The 20975-nt window shown below is 48.4% G+C and overlaps 1 protein-coding gene across 6 annotated transcripts in view; it reads right to left on the bottom strand.

Moving 5' to 3' along the window:
- The window catches only part of CEP164 (centrosomal protein 164), a 385375-nt gene that overhangs the window by 250780 nt on the left and 113620 nt on the right, over positions 1 to 20975 (bottom strand). For 5 of the 6 annotated variants that reach the window (XM_078682276.1, XM_078682274.1, XM_078682275.1 and 2 more), the window contains 3 exons: positions 9028 to 9177; positions 5551 to 5694; positions 1812 to 1889 (listed from right to left, as the gene is read on the bottom strand). In XM_078682276.1, the coding sequence (XP_078538402.1) occupies positions 1812 to 1889; positions 5551 to 5694; positions 9028 to 9177 (372 nt within the window). The remainder of the gene's footprint in view (positions 1 to 1811; positions 1890 to 5550; positions 5695 to 9027; positions 9178 to 20975) is intronic. The other variant, XM_078682279.1, reaches the window with a different exon arrangement.

The raw sequence follows: 20975 nt of genomic DNA on the forward strand, positions 1-20975 counted from the left end.
CCAATCTTCCCACAAGATAAGGCACTGTCTTTATGAAGTGGTTGACAGTCTGCATAGGATGCCCTCCCAAAAAAAAAGAACTCTGCCAAGATTGGTAAGCCAAAGAACTACTTACCCTCAAGTGGGTGTTTTTGTTCAACAGCATGCCTAAGACAAGGAATTTGGAAAGCATTTTCTTCTGTCACTATACAGATGATTTACTTGTATGCCAAAAAAATATCATTTCTGGATACACATGGTGAAAAAAGGAACTTGTCACAGACTAAAAAAAATGTGGCCAGGTTACTTGGTGGCAGCACTTATTAGATATACAAGGAAGAGCCAGTGCAGGCAAAACGTGCACATGGGGAATTTACGCTGCTAGGGACCAGATTTAGATTTTTCTGGACTCTGATGCCCAAAGTAAAACAGCAATGTGATGCATCATCACAAGGCTACTTTTCTTTGAACGTACTTCCAAAGTCAATTTACATCTTGGGGCACTTCCACCATTGGAGGATTATACATCCTTGATACATTTGTTGCAACTGAATGACATGCATAGGAGCCTCTGGATCCATGGATCAGTTGAGCACACATATTGAATATTGTTTCCTACTAACGTTCTGTGGCTTTCACTGGTATTGACCTAATCTGTTAGCCGGGGACATAAGACTCTGGAAGACAAGACAACACTAGGAGCTTGTGACAGAAGAGCACTGGGAGAGTACGTTCCACAGTCACGGCACTTCAGTTTAGCAAAAATGTAATACCACTACTGATGCACTGTGGGATGGAGCCATGCATGACCCCACACTCTGTGACCCAACCCCAGGTGTGTTTTCCCCATCGTATGTTCAGTAGGCATTCTCTCTGCATGGTCTGACTGTCACCCCAGGAGCACAGTTTTAAATCACTTAAGTGAGGGTAAGAACTTGACCTGGGTGGAGTTTTACTCAGCGGAATTCCGTGAAGTACCGGAAAAACTCTACCACGCTCAGCGGAGTTCTGCCAGCAGCAGAATCTGGTAAGTCATGCTGCTCGCACAAATTTTTATTGTCAGGAGTTAGTCCCATGCTGTAAAAGCAGCTCGAACAGCACTACGCCTCGTGCCAGGGTGCGCTGATGCTATCTAGCACTATGGTAGACATTCTACTCAAGCAGCAGCTTCCTCAACTCGAGCAGCAGATTTCTCAACACAAGCAGTCGCGACCATCCGCGTTAAGAAATCTCATTGGAAGGAGGTCTAGTGAGTGATTTTTTCTCACGATCGCTCACCGACCAGGTTGGTGAGATGCTTGAGAAAAAACCTCAGTGTTACTTAGCAGAGTTTTTGGGAACTATGCCCAGCGTGGGCAAAACTCCGCAAACTCAGCCAGCGGATCGGAAATCTTCGCCCAACCCTAGTAAGAAAGGCTTTGACTAGCATACAAATTCAATGCTGTTTACACCAGTCTAAGACTGGCGCTAGGCAGGATTTCTGCCTAGGTGCAAAAAGTTTAGTATGCTTACCAAAGTGATCTGAGAGTGGATGCTTTTGGAACCAAGGAACATGCTGTAGGGAGGCAGGAAAATTGGAAGACGAACCCTGAAATGTCATTATCAGAAATAGTTTTGTACGATTTGAGATCGAATATAGCCATTTGCCAAACCTCCTATCACACTTCAACCGGTATCATTATATAAGCCACTTCTTTGTGTGTGAGGCAAGAAACCTCACTTCTAGCAGTTTCATAAGAAGTGGTAGGCACATAAAGATGCTGATTTATGGCAGTAGCCAGTGTTCCTGCATGATCACACACAGATGAGTAGTGGAGATGAGAAAACCTTACCTCATACTCGAACCCTCCACCTAGAGAACCAATGTCCATGTGCAGATTCTTAAGAAGCCTTGCTGACCCACGTGGGCTCTGAAAGAAAAGGAGAGAGGCAAAGTCAGTTCACTTCAAATTGAAATCAGACACTGTCCACACAATGCTAATCTATAGCTGGTAGAGAATACATACTCTTTGCATTCACCATAGCTTAAGCCGTGGTGATACATATGCAACCATACACACACAGAGGAATTACAGCACCAGCACGTAGATGCATCGTTCATCCTACTTACATAAAACAATCACAGCACAAGCAGCAGTGATGCTTTTATGACCCACATGCACAGATCTACATCATGATGAGCAGCAGTAAGTCAACCTCCATCGTACAAGCACTAAGTGATCTCAATCTTCCTTTGGTGATGCATGCATGAACCCAAGATAACTGAACAAGGACAGCACGAGAAGCGGTGGTGCACCGCCACCATACATGCATGCATCCAGCAATCACACCACAAGCCATAACTATTTACCCTCCTCCATACATTCCTACAACTATAACCGCATAACCACTGGTGACACATCCTCAACCTTCCTGCATCTAGCATACACTATCTATCCTGCCACCATGCATGCATAAAGTTATCACGGCACAAGCAGCAGTGATGCAAGTCCCATGCCACATGTATGGACAATGTACAAAAACAGTCATCTTACATGTATCTATGGAAATTAGACCACAAGCTGTCCAGGCGCATCCCTCAACCCTACATACACTGACCTACCACTGCATGAGTAGCAGCAACCTGTTACTGAAATTCTATGGTGCTTTCCTCAATGCTGTACAAGTACATTAAACAGTGGCACAAATATTCCAAAAGAAATGCATGCCAGTAGGATAAAATGAGTAGTGGAAAGGAACACCAAGAGGATACGGTCCCTTAGAAGACAATAAGATTGGGGGATAGGAGGAGAGAAAACTGAACGAGGGAGGGACAGTATTCCAGTTGAGAGGCTGTTAAAAAAAATGCAGGATGGAGTGCAGGGAGGTTGCCGAGACAACAGAAGAAATTGCGACAACTGCAACAAACAACAAGGTTATGGATAAAGTGCTTGAATTAAGCTCGGCCAACGGCAATCAATCAGGCACACATTCCAGTCCACTGTTTTACACCCACCATGCCACTTTAGAGAGGGATCTGCTTTATGCTAATCAGTAGTGACCTTCTCATGGGAACAATCCATATCAAACTGCCAGTCATGAATCCTGTTAGAAGGGAACACTAACGTCACCAGATCGGCCTGGCAGTTCAGGCTGGACTGTTCATAAAAGAGCAGGACCAGGACAATGTGGATATGGCTGGCTGCAGCCTGAGATGACATGGCGGGCAAAAACAACAACAATTGACTGATATGCAGCCAGAGTATTTACCAAAGGAAGAGATTCATTCAAAGATTCAATTCATCACTATATTGTACTCTTCAGTGTGACCCTCCTAAGTGCGATGGGTAAGCCAAGACATGGGTTCCCCACTCATTGGGTCATAGAAACCAAGCTGCAACGTGCAGACTAGCCCAAATTGGCTGAAACTTGTCTGGGGTTGGTTGTGTTCTGGCACCGGGCTGGCAGTTCAAGTTAGACTGTTCCTTTTGAAGCAGTACCAAAGCGAATTTACAACAGACTGTTTCTGGTCTGATGTGTCATGGAGGGCAAAAAGCCCTTTGATTCGGATGTGGCCAGAGTAATTACAAGTGGCTGAGGGAAAGTCACGCTTTCAACCCATCAGTTTTTCGTATTCCTCAAAAGAAACTGTGAAGCAGAATGTTAAAAGCAAGATAGAATATACAGAGAAACGGCGGCAGTAACACAAGGGGGAGCAGCACTATTAATATATTAAATGACAATAGACAAAAAGCTAAATGGAATAAAAGGCTGAAATGATGTCCATACATGAGAAGCAAACTAGCAACAGATAGAGGCAAAAAGGAGAAACACAGAAGGGGAGTTTGAATGAGGAGTTGAAAACAGAGGGGAGTGGGGGCAGACAACATGAGAGACGAAGTAGCAAAGATGAGAGGAAAGAAGAGCAGTGATGAGAATCTTACCTTGGAAAGGAAGAACATTTTATGCAGGTTGTTTAGTTTTAAACAATGAGGGGAGGTTGAAGTGGCAGAAAGAGAGAAAACAAAGATAACACCAAAGACCATACAAAAGGAGGGCAGACATGAGAGGAAGGGTGGGAGCAAAGGAAAGGATCTCGGTTTTGCTTGGGTTAATGTGTAGGAAATGGGCACACACGTATGTTGCTATGAGAAAGAATCATAAGAGGAGAAAGAAAGATCTAACTGTTTTTTTCGAGGAAGTTGAGTACAGTCCAGAGACAAGATAAGGGAAAACAGAGAAGGAGAATAAATAGAAAAGAACAAGGGATCAAGATGAAGTCCTGGTGAAAATTATATCGGAGCGGGATAAAGGCAGAGTTTTACATTGCGCAAGACACTTCATGGTGTGAACAGGGAGACACCAAGAGACTTCCTGAAGGTGGGCATCAGAGAACCCCGTAAAAAAGGTATAGGAAAGCTAGATAGAGTTATCAACAATGTCTAAAACATCGGAAAGAGTGAGGTGGATGAGATGAATGGATTGTTTATTGTGCCAAGCCAGGCTTGGAGATGCACAGAACTGTTGCAGCATACGCAGCAGCAATGCACCCCACTATACACATATGGAACAATAACAGCAGATAAGTGAAGACAACCTCCAAGCTAAAAGTATCAGGGTTTTCAAAACGTTCAGCAGTAGGGATGCACCAATTCCATGATCACTGAATGATGCAACCCCCTCAGATACACAGAACTATCACAACACAAGAAGCCACACTGTAACCCTCACCCTAAAAGCAGGGTGCGATCACAGCTAGAGCAGGAGCAATACATTCCCTCGCCTTACATGCATGAAGCAATCTCAACACAAGGAGCAAGGTGATCTCACCATAAGTAGCAATGCACAGCAAACCTGCTTGCATGGGACTGATCATAGCATGAGCATCGGTGATGGATTCTTCCACCCTGTATTTTATGTATCAAGTGATCCTGGCACAAACCGTGGCAGCGGATACCCCCTCCTACATATTCAAGCCATCACAGCACAAGCAGTCGAGAAGCCATCTCTCTCCCAAGCAGGTAACAGTGGTGAGCGCACCAAAGTCTGGATATGGTTTGTGGCGGAAGATAGGAAGGCAGTACTATATATTATTGCCCACTGTTAGGCTGTGTGCCAGGGTCAATACTGCTGGTTCTCTTAGTTTAGTAGCAATTGAAAACACAAGCAAGTTGCAAAAGGGCCAGAAGCAGACAACTGAGGCAAAGTATTGTCAATCACCACAAACACAGGAATTAATTAGCATGGGTTTATGTGGCAAATCGGGGAGATGTCCTAAAAGGCTGACTGCTTCAAGCCCTTTTAGCTGGTCAGTGAGGCTGTCAACAAAGTGTAAGGAAAAAAAGCCTGCAGAGACTACTTTAGATTCACAAGCCTGGCCTGTCAGGGATTCCCCTCTCCTCTCCAGCGAGCCAACAGTCTGTCTTTAATGCCCATAATAGTAAAGGGGCGAGTCACCAATTTTAACTTGGAGGAAGACCCTTTAACATCTTCTGGCTCACTTTACTGTTCAGAAAGGGGTTGATTGCATTGAGGGAAAGGCCAGCAAGTGGACTGATTAAAGTTCCTGGATCAATTGTCTGGCGGTCTCACCTGCTCTTCACTATCATCATCATCATCCTCCTTTTCCTCATCTTCCTCTTCCAGTCCAGGCAGTGCCAACGAGATCCTCTCCTCCTGTCTGGACCCGATGGTGCTCTTTGTGAATCCCTTGGACTTGCTCAGCAGAGTCGACGGCTGCAAACAAAAGAAATAACTCAAAATGAGGGCACAGAAAATGGTGCACGCAGCCTTTTTCCGGTCTGCACTTGTCGCTTAATGGACTACTCTTTCTATGGCCACACGTTACAAACTCCAAAGCAGAAAGTGTCGCACTACAAACTATTTGGGTTAGCAAGGAATTCATCAATTCCAGTGAACTAAAACTTAATACCTCTAGAGAGGGGTTTAAAGGGCCCACCTGCCGAATTACGTAACAGTGCAACTCAACTCCCATACAGACATCTTCAAACAATATACTAGAGCACGTATTACTGGTGGTTGTTAGAAACGCGGGACTGTGTAAAGAGAACTGTCTTGTTCTCAATGCTGGATGGCCGCTTTAACGTCTACATTTTGTTTCTGAGTCCTGGAGGGAGCTCTATTTAATCTATCCAGTTCCGATAATATCAAGAAACACACCATATTTTTAAATAGTGTAGTTAGTCATTTTTGTTTGCTTTTATTTCGAACAATGTTGACGACTAACAGTGTGTAGCATTTAAGAAATAACAGTATATAATTCACGAAAAAAACAAAGGTTACAGGGACGTTATAGTTAGGTTCACATTTTATGCACACAAAATCACAGAACTACTGAATTTGAATAGTTTTGTGTACGTAAAATGTAAACCTATCTATAACGTCCCTGTTACCTTTGGTTTTATTTTTTCAATTAATATTCAAGGTTTTTTAATACTATTTCCTAACTATAACTTCCAAGTAAACTTTGTTTTTTTTCAGTGAATTTCAAAGTTTTTTTTAACGTAAAGTAATATTTAATTACCATTTGCTAATGCAACCTGCAGCCAACTCACCCGCAGGCAGCCACCGCCCCGCAGGTAGCCAACCCCACGCCACACACGCCCTTTGCCCATGTGCGGCGGGAGGTTGGCAAGAGGCCAGGCCCACTTGCCAACCCCGCAAAAGCAGTCAAGGATGGGGGGCACAAAGCCCCTCTCCCCGGTCAAATTCAGCCCCTGGGAACCCATTACCCTGACCTACAACCTTTTTATGGGAGATGGGGTATAAGGCCCCCCTCCCCAAGGCGAATTTGGCCCCAGGGACCCCATCCCCGGGGGCCCATCACTTAAGTTAAGCTGTCCCCTCACAAGGCCAATTTCAACCCAAGGGACCCCATATCCCGGGGCCTGGTCATATTATAAAGGAGGGGACGCAGCCCCTCCCTGGGCTAATATTTTTGCACCGGGGAACCATCCTCCAGGGCCCATCCAGTAAATGGTTGGTGACCTGGAGCCCTCCCAGGTCATCCTATTTATATTTAAAGGGGGGGGGGCACCCTGCTACCCTCTCTGGGCTGATTTTGGCCCTGGGGACACCATCTCCCTGGGCCTGGCCTTATTCTTAATGGGGAGGGGGGGATGCAGCCTTCCTCCCTGGCCAATATTGGCCCTGGAGACCCCATCCCTCGGGCCTGGCAAGCATCTAAATGGGGAGGGGGCACATAGTCCTCATCCCCGGGCAAATACTGGCTCCAGGGAACACCTTCCCCAGGGGCCAGACAAATAAAAATGGGGGAGGGTGCCGTACGGCACACCCTTCCCAGATTGATTTCGTCCCCGGGGACACTATCCTCTGGGGACCCCAGCAGGCCACCATACCTGTGAGTGCTGGCCATTCCCAATTTGTTACAAAATGCGACCTGCCTCATGAATATTAATGAGGAAGGTAGTTTGCGACCCATTTGGAAATCGCAAACGGTATCTCAGACACTGTTGCACATCAGTATTTGGGACTCACAATTTGCGAGTAGCAAAATAATGCAAATTGTGAGTTGCAAACACTGAGGGTCCTACATTTGTCCCTTGAGGCTGGCTACACAACAGAGCCCATGTTATACACCCAACTGTGCGTTTCTGCAGTGAAATTTTACCTTGCTGCATTGATTCAATCTATATTACTAATGTTTGTCTGTTTGATGACCATTTAGCAGCACTGTGGGTAACATCCATAGCCAGTGAACATTGATTTTCCGTTGGGCTGTGCTCCACAGCCAGGCACAGCACCAGGGCCTGTAACGGACATGCTGACGAGTTAGCCTTATTGACTGAGCATTTTTTGCAGAAATATGCGCATAACCAGGGGTCACAGGTTTTTAATTGTGACAGGAGAGAGTTTCATCTTTCGTAGGGTGACAGAGAAGGAATCACTTATTGGGCAGCACATATTCCAATACGGTCTTTGAAATTTGGCTCAGGGCTATATCTCCGTGGAGTAAAACATCAGCCCCAGAGAACTGTTTTTGACAGATCACTGGTGTGCATCACTGCGGGGCATGCTCGACCCTTTGTCCTTACGAGGATGATACAAGTATGACTGAGCTTGTTAATGCCAACACTTGCTATGGAAATGCCAATTTTCAGTGGGCAATGTACAAAAGGGATTTATGGTCCTGATTATCTTTTTCCGATGGACACACGACCGCACTGCAACATAGCCCGAGTGATTGCCATTGGCTGACGTGAATTCAAACTCTCCACCTATCACTTTATACTTTCCTCAGTACAGCGTCCCAAGTGCACTGCCCCAAGTGTGATGGCGTGCCCAGACATAGGTCCTGCGCGGAGTCCGCCACAGGACTCACGCTTTATCTCACTGACTAGACTGAAATCGGTCTGGGGCTGCTTGTGTTCTGTTTTGGAGGGGGCTGGCTTGGCAGGTCGGGCTGGTATGTTGCTAATGGAGTAGGACGAAGGCTGATGCGGCAGGGTCGTGGACCAGGGTCAGCGGACTCAATAATTCTTGCCTCGGTGCCTACTCTAACCAGGGATCACACTCGGCAACTCTGGGCATTAGCTTGCCTCATCTCCACAACGGCCCCCCACATTCGCCGGGGATGCCTGGTTTCACCTTGGAGATACCCAGTAGGGACCATCTCACAGGGATAGCCAGGACGGGTTCCCCAGCGGTCTACAGCGCCACGACGCCTCAAGGCAGCAGTGCACTTTACAAGACACATCCATTTACATTTGCACACAGCTGGTCACTGCCTGGATTGGCATAGTGGGTAAAAAACGATGGACTGGAATGCGGCCCTGTGCTGTTACCGATGGATACGATTATTTTAGGTATTCCACACACAACCTTTTAGTTCCCTAGGTTCAAGTGCAGGCTGTGGTCATGCTTAGAGTGGACCCACCCAGCCAGTTTGCAGACCCGAAGACTTGTAAGACCTCCTTCATGCCCCAGGGGGCAGTACAGTGAAGCCCCCGGGTCTGCAGTGGCACCAGCTCTGGCACACAAGCTAAGGCCCGGAGCCAGACACAGTTACAAGAAACAAGTGAACATTACCCCTTGTGCCCCGGCGAGGAGCGACTCGAACCCTCCGGAGCTGCCCACGCTGCTGCCGCTCAGAGATCCACGCATGCCACTGGGGGGCGCATCCACGAGGCCACGGATGGGTGCCAGGCTGCCCAGGGGGGCCAGGGGAGACCCTGCGGACTGAAAGCAGAAGCACAACATAAGCATCTTAAAGAGGCGGGTCGGCACATCAGTTCTTCATGGCCAAGACACACGGGCAGGAAAAACAAAACTGCATCCACGCTCACCCATGCACGGTGCACACACAGCGAACACTGGAACAGTCATCTCTATGAGCCTGGGCCGTCCTCTCCGGCAGCTGAGGGATCGGTGTTAACTCGGCTCATAAAATGATGAGCACTTGTAGCACGGGCCGGTGACGGAGCCGGCCATCAAGCCGTCAGCGCTGAGCGTCGGGAGTGACAGCTCCATTTACTGCTGCCAGTCACCCGCTGCCGAGAGCCGACGTTTCAGCCACGGCGACTGACGCGACATCAGAAGCAGAGGCGGATAAAAGCTGCCGCTGAGATTGAGAACCGGCAAAGCCTTCATGACTGGTAGAAGCATCCTTTATCCTACTGTAAGAGTGGACACGCACCACGGGGGGGGTGTACCGACCAAGAACGTCCCACGCCCTCCCAGCCGCTCTTTACTCTCTCCCCTTTCAGCGCCAAAGGCCTCGTTCTCCCTGAGAGCTGTGAGCCGCCAGTCCTCCCAACCCTGAGGGCTAAGGCTGGCAGGACTATCACAATGCAAGAGCAACAGCCACAAAAGGGTGCACTTCCTGTCTGTCAACCCTACGACTGGAAACTATGGTCAGTCTGTACTCTCACTTCCTGTCTGCCAACCCTACGACTGGACACTATGGTCAGTCTGTACTCTCACTTCCTGTCTGCCAACCCTACGACTGGAAACTATGGTCAGTCTGTACTCTCACTTCCTGTCTGCCAACCCTACGACTGGAAACTATGGTCAGTCTGTACTCTCACTTCCTGTCTGCCAACCCTATGACTGGAAACTATGGTCAGTCTGTACTCTCACTTCCTGTCTGCCAACCCTACGACTGGACACTATGGTCAGTCTGTACTCTCCCTTCCTGTCTGCCAACCCTACGACTGGACACTATGGTCAGTCTGTACTCTCACTTCCTGTCTGCCAACCCTACGACTGGACACTATGGTCAGTCTGTACTCTCACTTCCTGTCTGCCAACCCTACGACTGGAAACTATGGTCAGTCTGTACTCTCACTTCCTGTCTGCCAACCCTACGACTGGAAACTATGGTCAGTCTGTACTCTCACTTCCTGTCTGCCAACCCTACGACTGGACACTATGGTCAGTCTGTACTCTCACTTCCTGTCTGCCAACCCTACGACTGGAAACTATGGTCAGTCTGTACTCTCACTTCCTGTCTGTCAACCCTACGACTGGAAACTATGGTCAGTCTGTACTCTCACTTCCTGTCTGCCAACCCTACGACTGGAAACTATGGTCAGTCTGTACTCTCACTTCCTGTCTGCCAACCCTACGACTGGACACTATGGTCAGTCTGTAGTCTCACTTCCTGTCTGCCAACCCTACGACTGGACACTATGGTCAGTCTGTACTCTCACTTCCTGTCTGCCAACCCTACGACTGGAAACTATGGTCAGTCTGTACTCTCACTTCCTGTCTGCCAACCCTACGACTGGAAACTATGGTCAGTCTGTACTCTCACTTCCTGTCTGCCAACCCTACGACTGGAAACTATGGTCAGTCTGTACTCTCACTTCCTGTCTGCCAACCCTACGACTGGACACTATGGTCAGTCTGTACTCTCACTTCCTGTCTGCCAACCCTACGACTGGAAACTATGGTCAGTCTGTACTCTCACTTCCTGTCTGCCAACCCTACGACTGGAAACTATGGTCAGTCTGTACTCTCACTTCCTGTCTGCCAACCCTACGACTGGAAACTATGGTCAGTCTGTACTCTCACTTCCTGTCTGCCAACCCTACGACTGGAAACTATGGTCAGTCTGTACTCTCACTTCCTGTGTGCCAACCCTACGACTGGACACTATGGTCAGTCTGTACTCTCACTTCCTGTCTGCCAACCCTACGACTGGAAACTATGGTCAGTCTGTACTCTGACTTCCTGTCTGCCAACCCTACGACTGGAAACTATGGTCAGTCTGTACTCTCTGGCTCCTGAGAACTAAGGGTGAGCCGTTCTAGCTCACTGCAACAGCAGGCACCAGTGGAGTGCACTGGTTTTCTCCCTCTCACCGGCCTATGTCACTTCCTAACGCTTGGCTTAGGTGTGCTAACCCTGCCATTCTGCTCATTTTTTCCCCATCATGCTCGAGATTAGGGGTGTATTTGCCCCGGACCATCCTGTCACTTCTAGGTGCTCGTCGTGTATCACCTCCTGACCTTTGCATCACTGCCAACCATTAGCCGTCCTCACCCATTTATCCAGGGCTGGCCTTTGGCATGAGCGACCTGGGTCCACGCCAAAAGCGTCTATAGAGGGGAGCATTGAGGTCTGTCCCCGGTGTCCGAAGGCATGCAATGTTTTCGGTGAAATGAGGGAGAGACGTCAAATTGTATTATGCCCATGACGCAATCTGAGCAAAGGTCCGCCCTGTTTTGATCTTTGTACCATGTCTGTTGTAAGGAATGCATCACTCCCGGAGATTAGACATGCATCACCCCCTGATCAATGTCACTGCCTGAGATTAGGGGTGCATCGCACCCTGATCAATGTCACTGCCTGAGATTAGACATGTATCACCCCCTGATCAATGTCACTGCCTGAGATTAGGGGTGCATCGCACCCTGATCAATGTCACTGCCTGAGATTAGACATGCATCACCCCCTGATCAATGTCACTGCCTGAGATTAGGGGTGCATCGCACCCTGATCAATGTCACTGCCTGAGATTAGGGGTGCATCGCACCCTGATCAATGTCACTGCCTGAGATTAGGGGGTGCATCACCCCCTGATCAATATCACTGCCTGAGATTAGACATGCAACACCCCCTGATCAATATCACTGCCTGAGATTAGACATGCAACACCCCCTGATCAATGTTGCTGCCTAAGATTAGGGGTGCATCGCCCCCTGATCAATGTCACTGCCTGAGATTAGGGGTGCATCGCTCCCTGATCAATGTCACTGCCTGAGATTAGGGGTGCATCGCTCCCTGATCAATGTCACTGCCTGAGATTAGACATGCAGCACCCCCTGATCAATGTCACTGCCTGAGATTAGGGGTGCATCGCACCCTGATCAATGTCACTGCCTGAGATTAGGGGGTGCATCACCCCCTGATCAATATCACTGCCTGAGATTAGACATGCAACACCCCCTGATCAATATCACTGCCTGAGATTAGACATGCAACACCCCCTGATCAATGTTGCTGCCTAAAATTAGGGGTGCATCGCCCCCTGATCAATGTCACTGCCTGAGATTAGGGGTGCATCGCTCCCTGATCAATGTCACTGCCTGAGATTAGGGGGTGCATCACCCCCTGATCAATATCACTGCCTGAGATTAGACATGCAACACCCCCTGATCAATATCACTGCCTGAGATTAGACATGCAACACCCCCTGATCAATGTTGCTGCCTAAGATTAGGGGTGCATCGCCCCCTGATCAATGTCACTGCCTGAGATTAAGGATGCAACACCCCCTGATCAATGTTGCTGCCTAAAATTAGGGGTGCATCACCCCCTGATCAATAGCACTGCCTGAGATTAGGGGTGCATCACCCCATGATCAATAGCACTGCCTGAGATTAAGGATGCATTAACCCCTGATCAATGTCACTCCCTGATTTTTGGCATGCAGCACCCCCTGATCAATGTCACCTCCTGAGAGAGATTAGGGGTGTGTCACCCCCTGTTAATGTCACTGCCTGAGATTAGGGGTGCATCACCCTCTGTTCAATGTCACTGCCTGAGATTAGGCATGCACCATCAATGTCACTGCCTTATATTAGGCATGTATCACCTCCTGATCAATGTCACTGCCTGATATTCGGAATTAATCACCCCCTGATCAATGTAACTTCCTGATATTCGTCATGCATCACCTCCTGATCAATGTCACTGCCAGATATTAGGCATGTATCACCTCCTGATAAATGTCACTGCCTGATATTCGGAATTAATCACCCCCTGATCAATGTAACTTCCCGATATTCGTCATGCAGCACCCCCTGATCAATATCACCTCCTGAGAGAGATTATGGGTGCGTCACCCCCTGTTAATGTCACTGCCTGAGATTAGGGGTGCATCACCCTCTGTTCAATGTCACTGCCTGAGATTAGGGGTGCATCACCCTCTGTTCAATGTCACTGCCAGATATTAGGCATGTATCACCTCCTGATCAATGTCACTGCCTGAGATTAGCCATGCAACACCCTCTGATAAATGCTGCTGCCTGAGAGTAGGGGTGCATCACCCCCTGATCATTATCACTGCCTGAGATTAGCCATACAACACCCTCTGATAAATGTTGCTGCCTGAGATTAGGGGTGCATCACCCCCTGATCATTATCACTGCCCGAGATTAGCCATGCAACACCCTCTGATAAATGTTGCTGCCTGAGATTAGGGGTGCATCGCTTCCTGATCAATATTACTGCCTGAGATTAGACATGCAACACCCCCTGATCAATGTCACTGCCTGAGATTAAGGGTGCATTAACCCCTGATCAATGTCACTCCCTGATTTTCGGCATGCAGCACCCCCTGATCAATGTCACCTCCTGAGAGAGATTAGGGGTGCGTCACCCACTGTTAATGTCACTGCCTGAGATTAGGCATGCACCATCAATGTCACTGCCAGATATTAGGCATGTATCACCTCCTGATCAATCTCACTGCCTGAGATTAGCCATGCAACACCCCCTGATCAATATCACTGCCTAAGATTAGACATGCAACACCCCCTGATCAATGTTGCTGCCTAAAATTAGGGGTGCATCACCCTCTGTCAATGTCACTGCCTGAGATTAGGGGTGCATCACCCTCTGTCAATGTCACTGCCTGAGATTAGGGGTGCATCACCCTCTGTCAATGTCACTGCCTGAGATTAGGGGTGCATCACCCCCTGATCAATGTCACTGCCTGAGATTAGACATGCATCACCCCATGATCAATGTCACTGCCTGAGATTAGGGGTGCATCGCTCCCTGATCAATGTCACTGCCTGAGATTAGGGGTGCATCGCTCCCTGATCAATGTCACTGCCTGAGATTAGGGGTGCATCACCCCTGATCATTATCACTGCCTGAGATTAGCCATGCAACACCCCCTGATCAATATCACTGCCTAATTTTAGACATGCAACACCCCCTGATCAATGTTGCTGCCTAAAATTAGGGGTGCATCACCCTCTGTCAATGTCACTGCCTGAGATTAGGGGTGCATCACCCTCTGTCAATGTCACTGCCTGAGATTAGGGGTGCATCACCCCCTGATCAATGTCACTGCCCGAGATTAGACATGCATCACCCCCTGATCAATGTCACTGCCCGAGATTAGGGGTGCATCGCTCCCTGATCAATGTCACTGCCTGAGATTAGGGGTGCATCACCCCCTGATCATTATCACTGCCTGAGATTAGCCATGCAACCCCCCCTGATCATTATCACTGCCTGAGATTAGCCATGCAACACCCTCTGATAAATGTTGCTGCCTGAGATTAGGGGTGCATCGCTCCCAGCTCAATGTCACTGTCTGAGATTAGCGGTGCATCGCTCCCTGATCAATGTCACTGCCTGAGATTAGGGGTGCATCACCCTCTGTCAATGTCACTGCCTGAGATTAGGGGTGCATCACCCCCTGATCAATGTCACTGCCTGAGATTAGACATGCATCACCCCCTGATCAATGTCACTGCCTGAGATTAGGGGTGCATCGCTCCCTGATCAATGTCACTGCCTGAGATTAGGGGTGCATCACCCCCTGATCATTATTACTGCCTGAGATTAGCCATGCAACACCCCCTGATCATTATCACTGCCTGAGATTAGCCATGCAACACCCTCTGATAAATGTTGCTGCCTGAGATTAGGGGTGCATCGCTTCCTGATCAATATTACTGCCTGAGATTAGACATGCAACACCCCCTGATCAATGTCACTGCCTGAGATTAGGGGTGCATCGCTCGCTGCTCAATGTCACTGCCTGAGATTAGGCGTGCATCGCTCCCTGATCAATGTCACTGCCTGAGATTAGGGGTGCATCACCCCCTGATCATTATCACTGCCTGAGATTAGCCATGAAACACCCCCTGATCAATATCACTGCCTGAGATTAGACATTCAACACCCACTGATCAATGTTGCTGCCTAAAATTAGGGGTGCATCACCCTCTGTCAATGTCACTGCCTGAGATTAGGGGTGCATCACCCTCTGTCAATGTCACTGCATGAGATTAGGGGTGCATCACCCCCTGATCAATGTCACTGCCTGAGATTAGACATGCATTACCCCCTGATCAATGTCACTGCCTGAGATTAGGGGTGCATTACCCCCTGATCAATGTCACTGCCTGAGATTAGGGGTGCATCACCCCCTGATCATTATCACTGCCTGAGATTAGCCATGCAACACCCCCTGATCATTATCACTGCCTGAGATTAGACATGCAACACCCCCTGATCAATATCACTGCCTGAGATTAGACATGCAACACCCCCTGATCAATGTCACTGCCTGAGATTAGACATGCATCACCCCATGATCAATGTCACTGCCTGAGATTAGGGGTGCATCGCTCCCTGATCAATGTCACTGCCTGAGATTAGGGGTGCATCGCTCCCTGATCAATGTCACTGCCTGAGATTAGGGGTGCATCACCCCTGATCATTATCACTGCCTGAGATTAGCCATGCAACACCCCCTGATCAATATCACTGCCTAATTTTAGACATGCAACACCCCCTGATCAATGTTGCTGCCTAAAATTAGGGGTGCATCACCCTCTGTCAATGTCACTGCCTGAGATTAGGGGTGCATCACCCTCTGTCAATGTCACTGCCTGAGATTAGGGGTGCATCACCCCCTGATCAATGTCACTGCCCGAGATTAGACATGCATCACCCCCTGATCAATGTCACTGCCTGAGATTAGGGGTGCATCGCTCCCTGATCAATGTCACTGCCTGAGATTAGGGGTGCATCACCCCCTGATCATTATCACTGCCTGAGATTAGCCATGCAACACCCCCTGATCATTATCACTGCCTGAGATTAGCCATGCAACACCCTCTGATAAATGTTGCTGCCTGAGATTAGGGGTGCATCGCTCCCAGCTCAATGTCACTGTCTGAGATTAGCGGTGCATCGCTCCCTGATCAATGTCACTGCCTGAGATTAGGGGTGCATCACCCTCTGTCAATGTCACTGCCTGAGATTAGGGGTGCATCACCCCCTGATCAATGTCACTGCCTGAGATTAGACATGCATCACCCCCTGATCAATGTCACTGCCTGAGATTAGGGGTGCATCGCTCCCTGATCAATGTCACTGCCTGAGATTAGGCGTGCATCGCTCCCTGATCAATGTCACTGCCTGAGATTAGGGGTGCATCACCCCCTGATCATTATCACTGCCTGAGATTAGCCATGCAACACCCCCTGATCAATATCACTGCCTGAGATTAGACATTCAACACCCACTGATCAATGTTGCTGCCTAAAATTAGGGGTGCATCACCCTCTGTCAATGTCACTGCCTGAGATTAGGGGTGCATCACCCTCTGTCAATGTCACTGCATGAGATTAGGGGTGCATCACCCCCTGATCAATGTCACTGCCTGAGATTAGACATGCATTACCCCCTGATCAATGTCACTGCCTGAGATTAGGGGTGCATCACCCCCTGATCATTATCACTGCCTGAGATTAGCCATGCAACACCCCCTGATCATTATCACTGCCTGAGATTAGACATGCAACACCCCCTGATCAATATCACTGCCTGAGATTAGACATGCAACACCCCCTGATCAATGTTGCTGCCTAAGATTAGGGGTGCATCGCCCCCTGATCAATGTCACTGCCTGAGATTAGACATGCATCACCCCATGATCAATGTCACTGCCTGAGATTAGGGGTGCATCGCTCCCTGATCAATGTCACTGCCTGAGATTAGGGGTGCATCGCTCCCTGATCAATGTCACTGCCTGAGATTAGGGGTGCATCACCCCTGATCATTATCACTGCCTGAGATTAGCCATGCAACACCCCCTGATCAATATCACTGCCTAATTTTAGACATGCAACACCCCCTGATCAATGTTGCTGCCTAAAATTAGGGGTGCATCACCCTCTGTCAATGTCACTGCCTGAGATTAGGGGTGCATCACCCTCTGTCAATGTCACTGCCTGAGATTAGGGGTGCATCACCCCCTGATCAATGTCACTGCCCGAGATTAGACATGCATCACCCCCTGATCAATGTCACTGCCTGAGATTAGGGGTGCATCGCTCCCTGATCAATGTCACTGCCTGAGATTAGGGGTGCATCACCCCCTGATCATTATCACTGCCTGAGATTAGCCATGCAACACCCCCTGATCATTATCACTGCCTGAGATTAGCCATGCAACACCCTCTGATAAATGTTGCTGCCTGAGATTAGGGGTGCATCGCTCCCAGCTCAATGTCACTGTCTGAGATTAGCGGTGCATCGCTCCCTGATCAATGTCACTGCCTGAGATTAGGGGTGCATCACCCTCTGTCAATGTCACTGCCTGAGATTAGGGGTGCATCACCCCCTGATCAATGTCACTGCCTGAGATTAGACATGCATCACCCCCTGATCAATGTCACTGCCTGAGATTAGGGGTGCATCGCTCCCTGATCAATGTCACTGCCTGAGATTAGGCGTGCATCGCTCCCTGATCAATGTCACTGCCTGAGATTAGGGGTGCATCACCCCCTGATCATTATCACTGCCTGAGATTAGCCATGCAACACCCCCTGATCAATATCACTGCCTGAGATTAGACATTCAACACCCACTGATCAATGTTGCTGCCTAAAATTAGGGGTGCATCACCCTCTGTCAATGTCACTGCCTGAGATTAGGGGTGCATCACCCTCTGTCAATGTCACTGCATGAGATTAGGGGTGCATCACCCCCTGATCAATGTCACTGCCTGAGATTAGACATGCATTACCCCCTGATCAATGTCACTGCCTGAGATTAGGGGTGCATCACCCCCTGATCATTATCACTGCCTGAGATTAGCCATGCAACACCCCCTGATCATTATCACTGCCTGAGATTAGACATGCAACACCCCCTGATCAATATCACTGCCTGAGATTAGACATGCAACACCCCCTGATCAATGTTGCTGCCTAAGATTAGGGGTGCATCGCCCCCTGATCAATGTCACTGCCTGAGATTAAGGATGCAACACCCCCTGATCAATGTTGCTGCCTAAGATTAGGGGTGCATCACCCCCTGATCAATAGCACTGCCTGAGATTAGGGGTGCATCACCCCCTGATCAATAGCACTGCCTGAGATTAAGGATGCATTAACCCCTGATCAATGTCACTCCCTGAGAGAGATTAGGGGTGTGTCACCCCCTGTTAATGTCACTGCCTGAGATTAGGGGTGCATCACCCTCTGTTCAATGTCACTGCCTGAGATTAGGCATGCACCATCAATGTCACTGCCATATATTAGGCATGTATCACCTCCTGATCAATGTCACTGCCTGATATTCGGAATTAATCACCCCCTGATCAATGTAACTTCCTGATATTCGTCATGCATCACACCCGGATCAATGTCACTGCCTAAGATTAGCCATGCAACACCCTCTGATAAATGTTGCTGCCTGAGAGTAGGGGTGCATCACCCCCTGATTATTATCACTGCCTGAGATTAGCCATGCAAAACCCTCTGATAAATGTTGCTGCCTGAGATTAGGGGTGCATCGCTTCCTGATCAATATTACTGCCTGAGATTAGACATGCATCACCCCCTGATCAATGTTGCTGCCTGAGATTAAGGGTGCATTAACCCCTGATCAATGTCACTCCCTGATTTTCGGCATGCAGAACCCCCTGATCAATGTCACCTCCTGAGAGAGATTAGGGGTGCGTCACCCCCTGTTAATGTCACTGCCTGAGATTAGGGGTGCATCCCCCTCTGTTCAATGTCGCTGCCTGAGATTAGGCATGCACCATCAATGTCACTGCCAGATATTAGGCATGTATCACCTCCTGATCAATATAACTGCCTGAGATTAGACATGCAACACCCCCTGATCAATGTTGCTGCCTAAAATTAGGGGTTCATCACCCTCTGTCAATGTCACTGCCTGAGATTAGGGGTGCATCACCCTCTGTCAATGTCACTGCCTGAGATTAGTGGAGCATCACCCCCTGATCAATGTCACTGCCTGAGATTAGACATGCATCACCCCCTGATCAATGTCACTGCCTGAGATTATGGCTGCATCGCTCCCTGATCAATGTCACTGCCTGAGATTAGGGGTGCATCACCCCCTGATCATTATCACTGCCTGAGATTAGCCATGCAACACCCTCTGATAAATGTTGCTGCCTGAGATTAAGGGTGCATCACCCCCAGACCTTAGCCATGCAGCTCCCCTTGATCAATGGCACTGCCTGGCATTAGAGATGCATCTCGTCCTGATCTGTTTTACTGTTTTAGATTAGGTATGCATCATCACCCCTACACCCATAAATCACTGCCTGAGATTATACATGCATTAGTCCCTGATCTGTATCACTGCCAGAGATAAGGCATCCACCTACCCGGATCCATGAGATTAGCCACGCAACCCTCCCGTGATCAATGTCACAGCCTGACATTAAGCATGCATCGCCTGTCCGAGCACTGTGCCACTGCCTTGGATTAGGTATGAATGTCCCACAATCCGTGAGATCAGGCCTGCACCTACCCTTGGTCTCTGTGTCGGTGCTTGATATGACACAGCAGCCGGTCCTCAGTGTCACTAGCTGGCATTAGCCATTCATCACCCTCAACCTTTGTACTGCTCACTGAACTATATACACACAACAATAATAAAGCAAGAATATGACTTGCATTCAATCTCATCTATTTCTTCAAATATCCAAACAGCACGTATTTTGAGCCCAGATGTGCATTTTTATATTGCATATGCTTTCCCGTTTTGTCGAACGACCAAAAGCTGTTGGCCAATTGTAAATAGGCCGCCTACCGAGACTATAACAGGGCCACAGAAACCCCGCCAGTTGTTCCTATTTCACTGCTGTCGCTTCACTAAACTTGCATCGGTCGAGGCGTTCAGGCACCGGTGCATGTTTTGTGCAAATGAAATCTTCGTTAATATGAGAGACTTTGGTGACCAAGGGACCTGGGCGCGGAAACCGAAACACTATTTCCCTGGAGGTTTTTGAAACAAAGGAATATAAATTCCTGTGTATCATAAACCACCCTTCTCCCACACAGAATGTCAAAGTACTTGAAAACGACGCTAATTTTGGTACTATTTGACCCGAGCTGAGAAGCCCATAAACTAGACCAGTGTGGCGGGACTATTGGAGCACAGCTGAAAATAAGACAGGTACGTTAGGTTATATTCGCACCCAAAGGCAGAAGTGGAAACCGAGGAAACACAAGATTTACTACTGGATTTGTAGATCTACTATTTGCTATCTTGCACACTGATTTTTAGTAATCAAATACGCTGGAAATCCTGTTTTATCATTGGGTCAGCTCAATCTTCATGTCGAGCTTAGACCTGCTTGCTCTTATTGGACGTGTTAACTTTGCATCTTTAATGCTTTTACATTTTGTATGTCGGTTTGTTAAGGTTTTCATTAACCGTACAGTAAACTTACTACCACAAGATTGACCAATTTTAAGCCACATTATTACAGTGCATCGCCACACACAGGAATGATC

Source organism: Lissotriton helveticus, chromosome 3_1 (assembly GCF_964261635.1).
Source record: "Lissotriton helveticus chromosome 3_1, aLisHel1.1, whole genome shotgun sequence".
Taxonomy (NCBI): domain Eukaryota; kingdom Metazoa; phylum Chordata; class Amphibia; order Caudata; family Salamandridae; genus Lissotriton; species Lissotriton helveticus.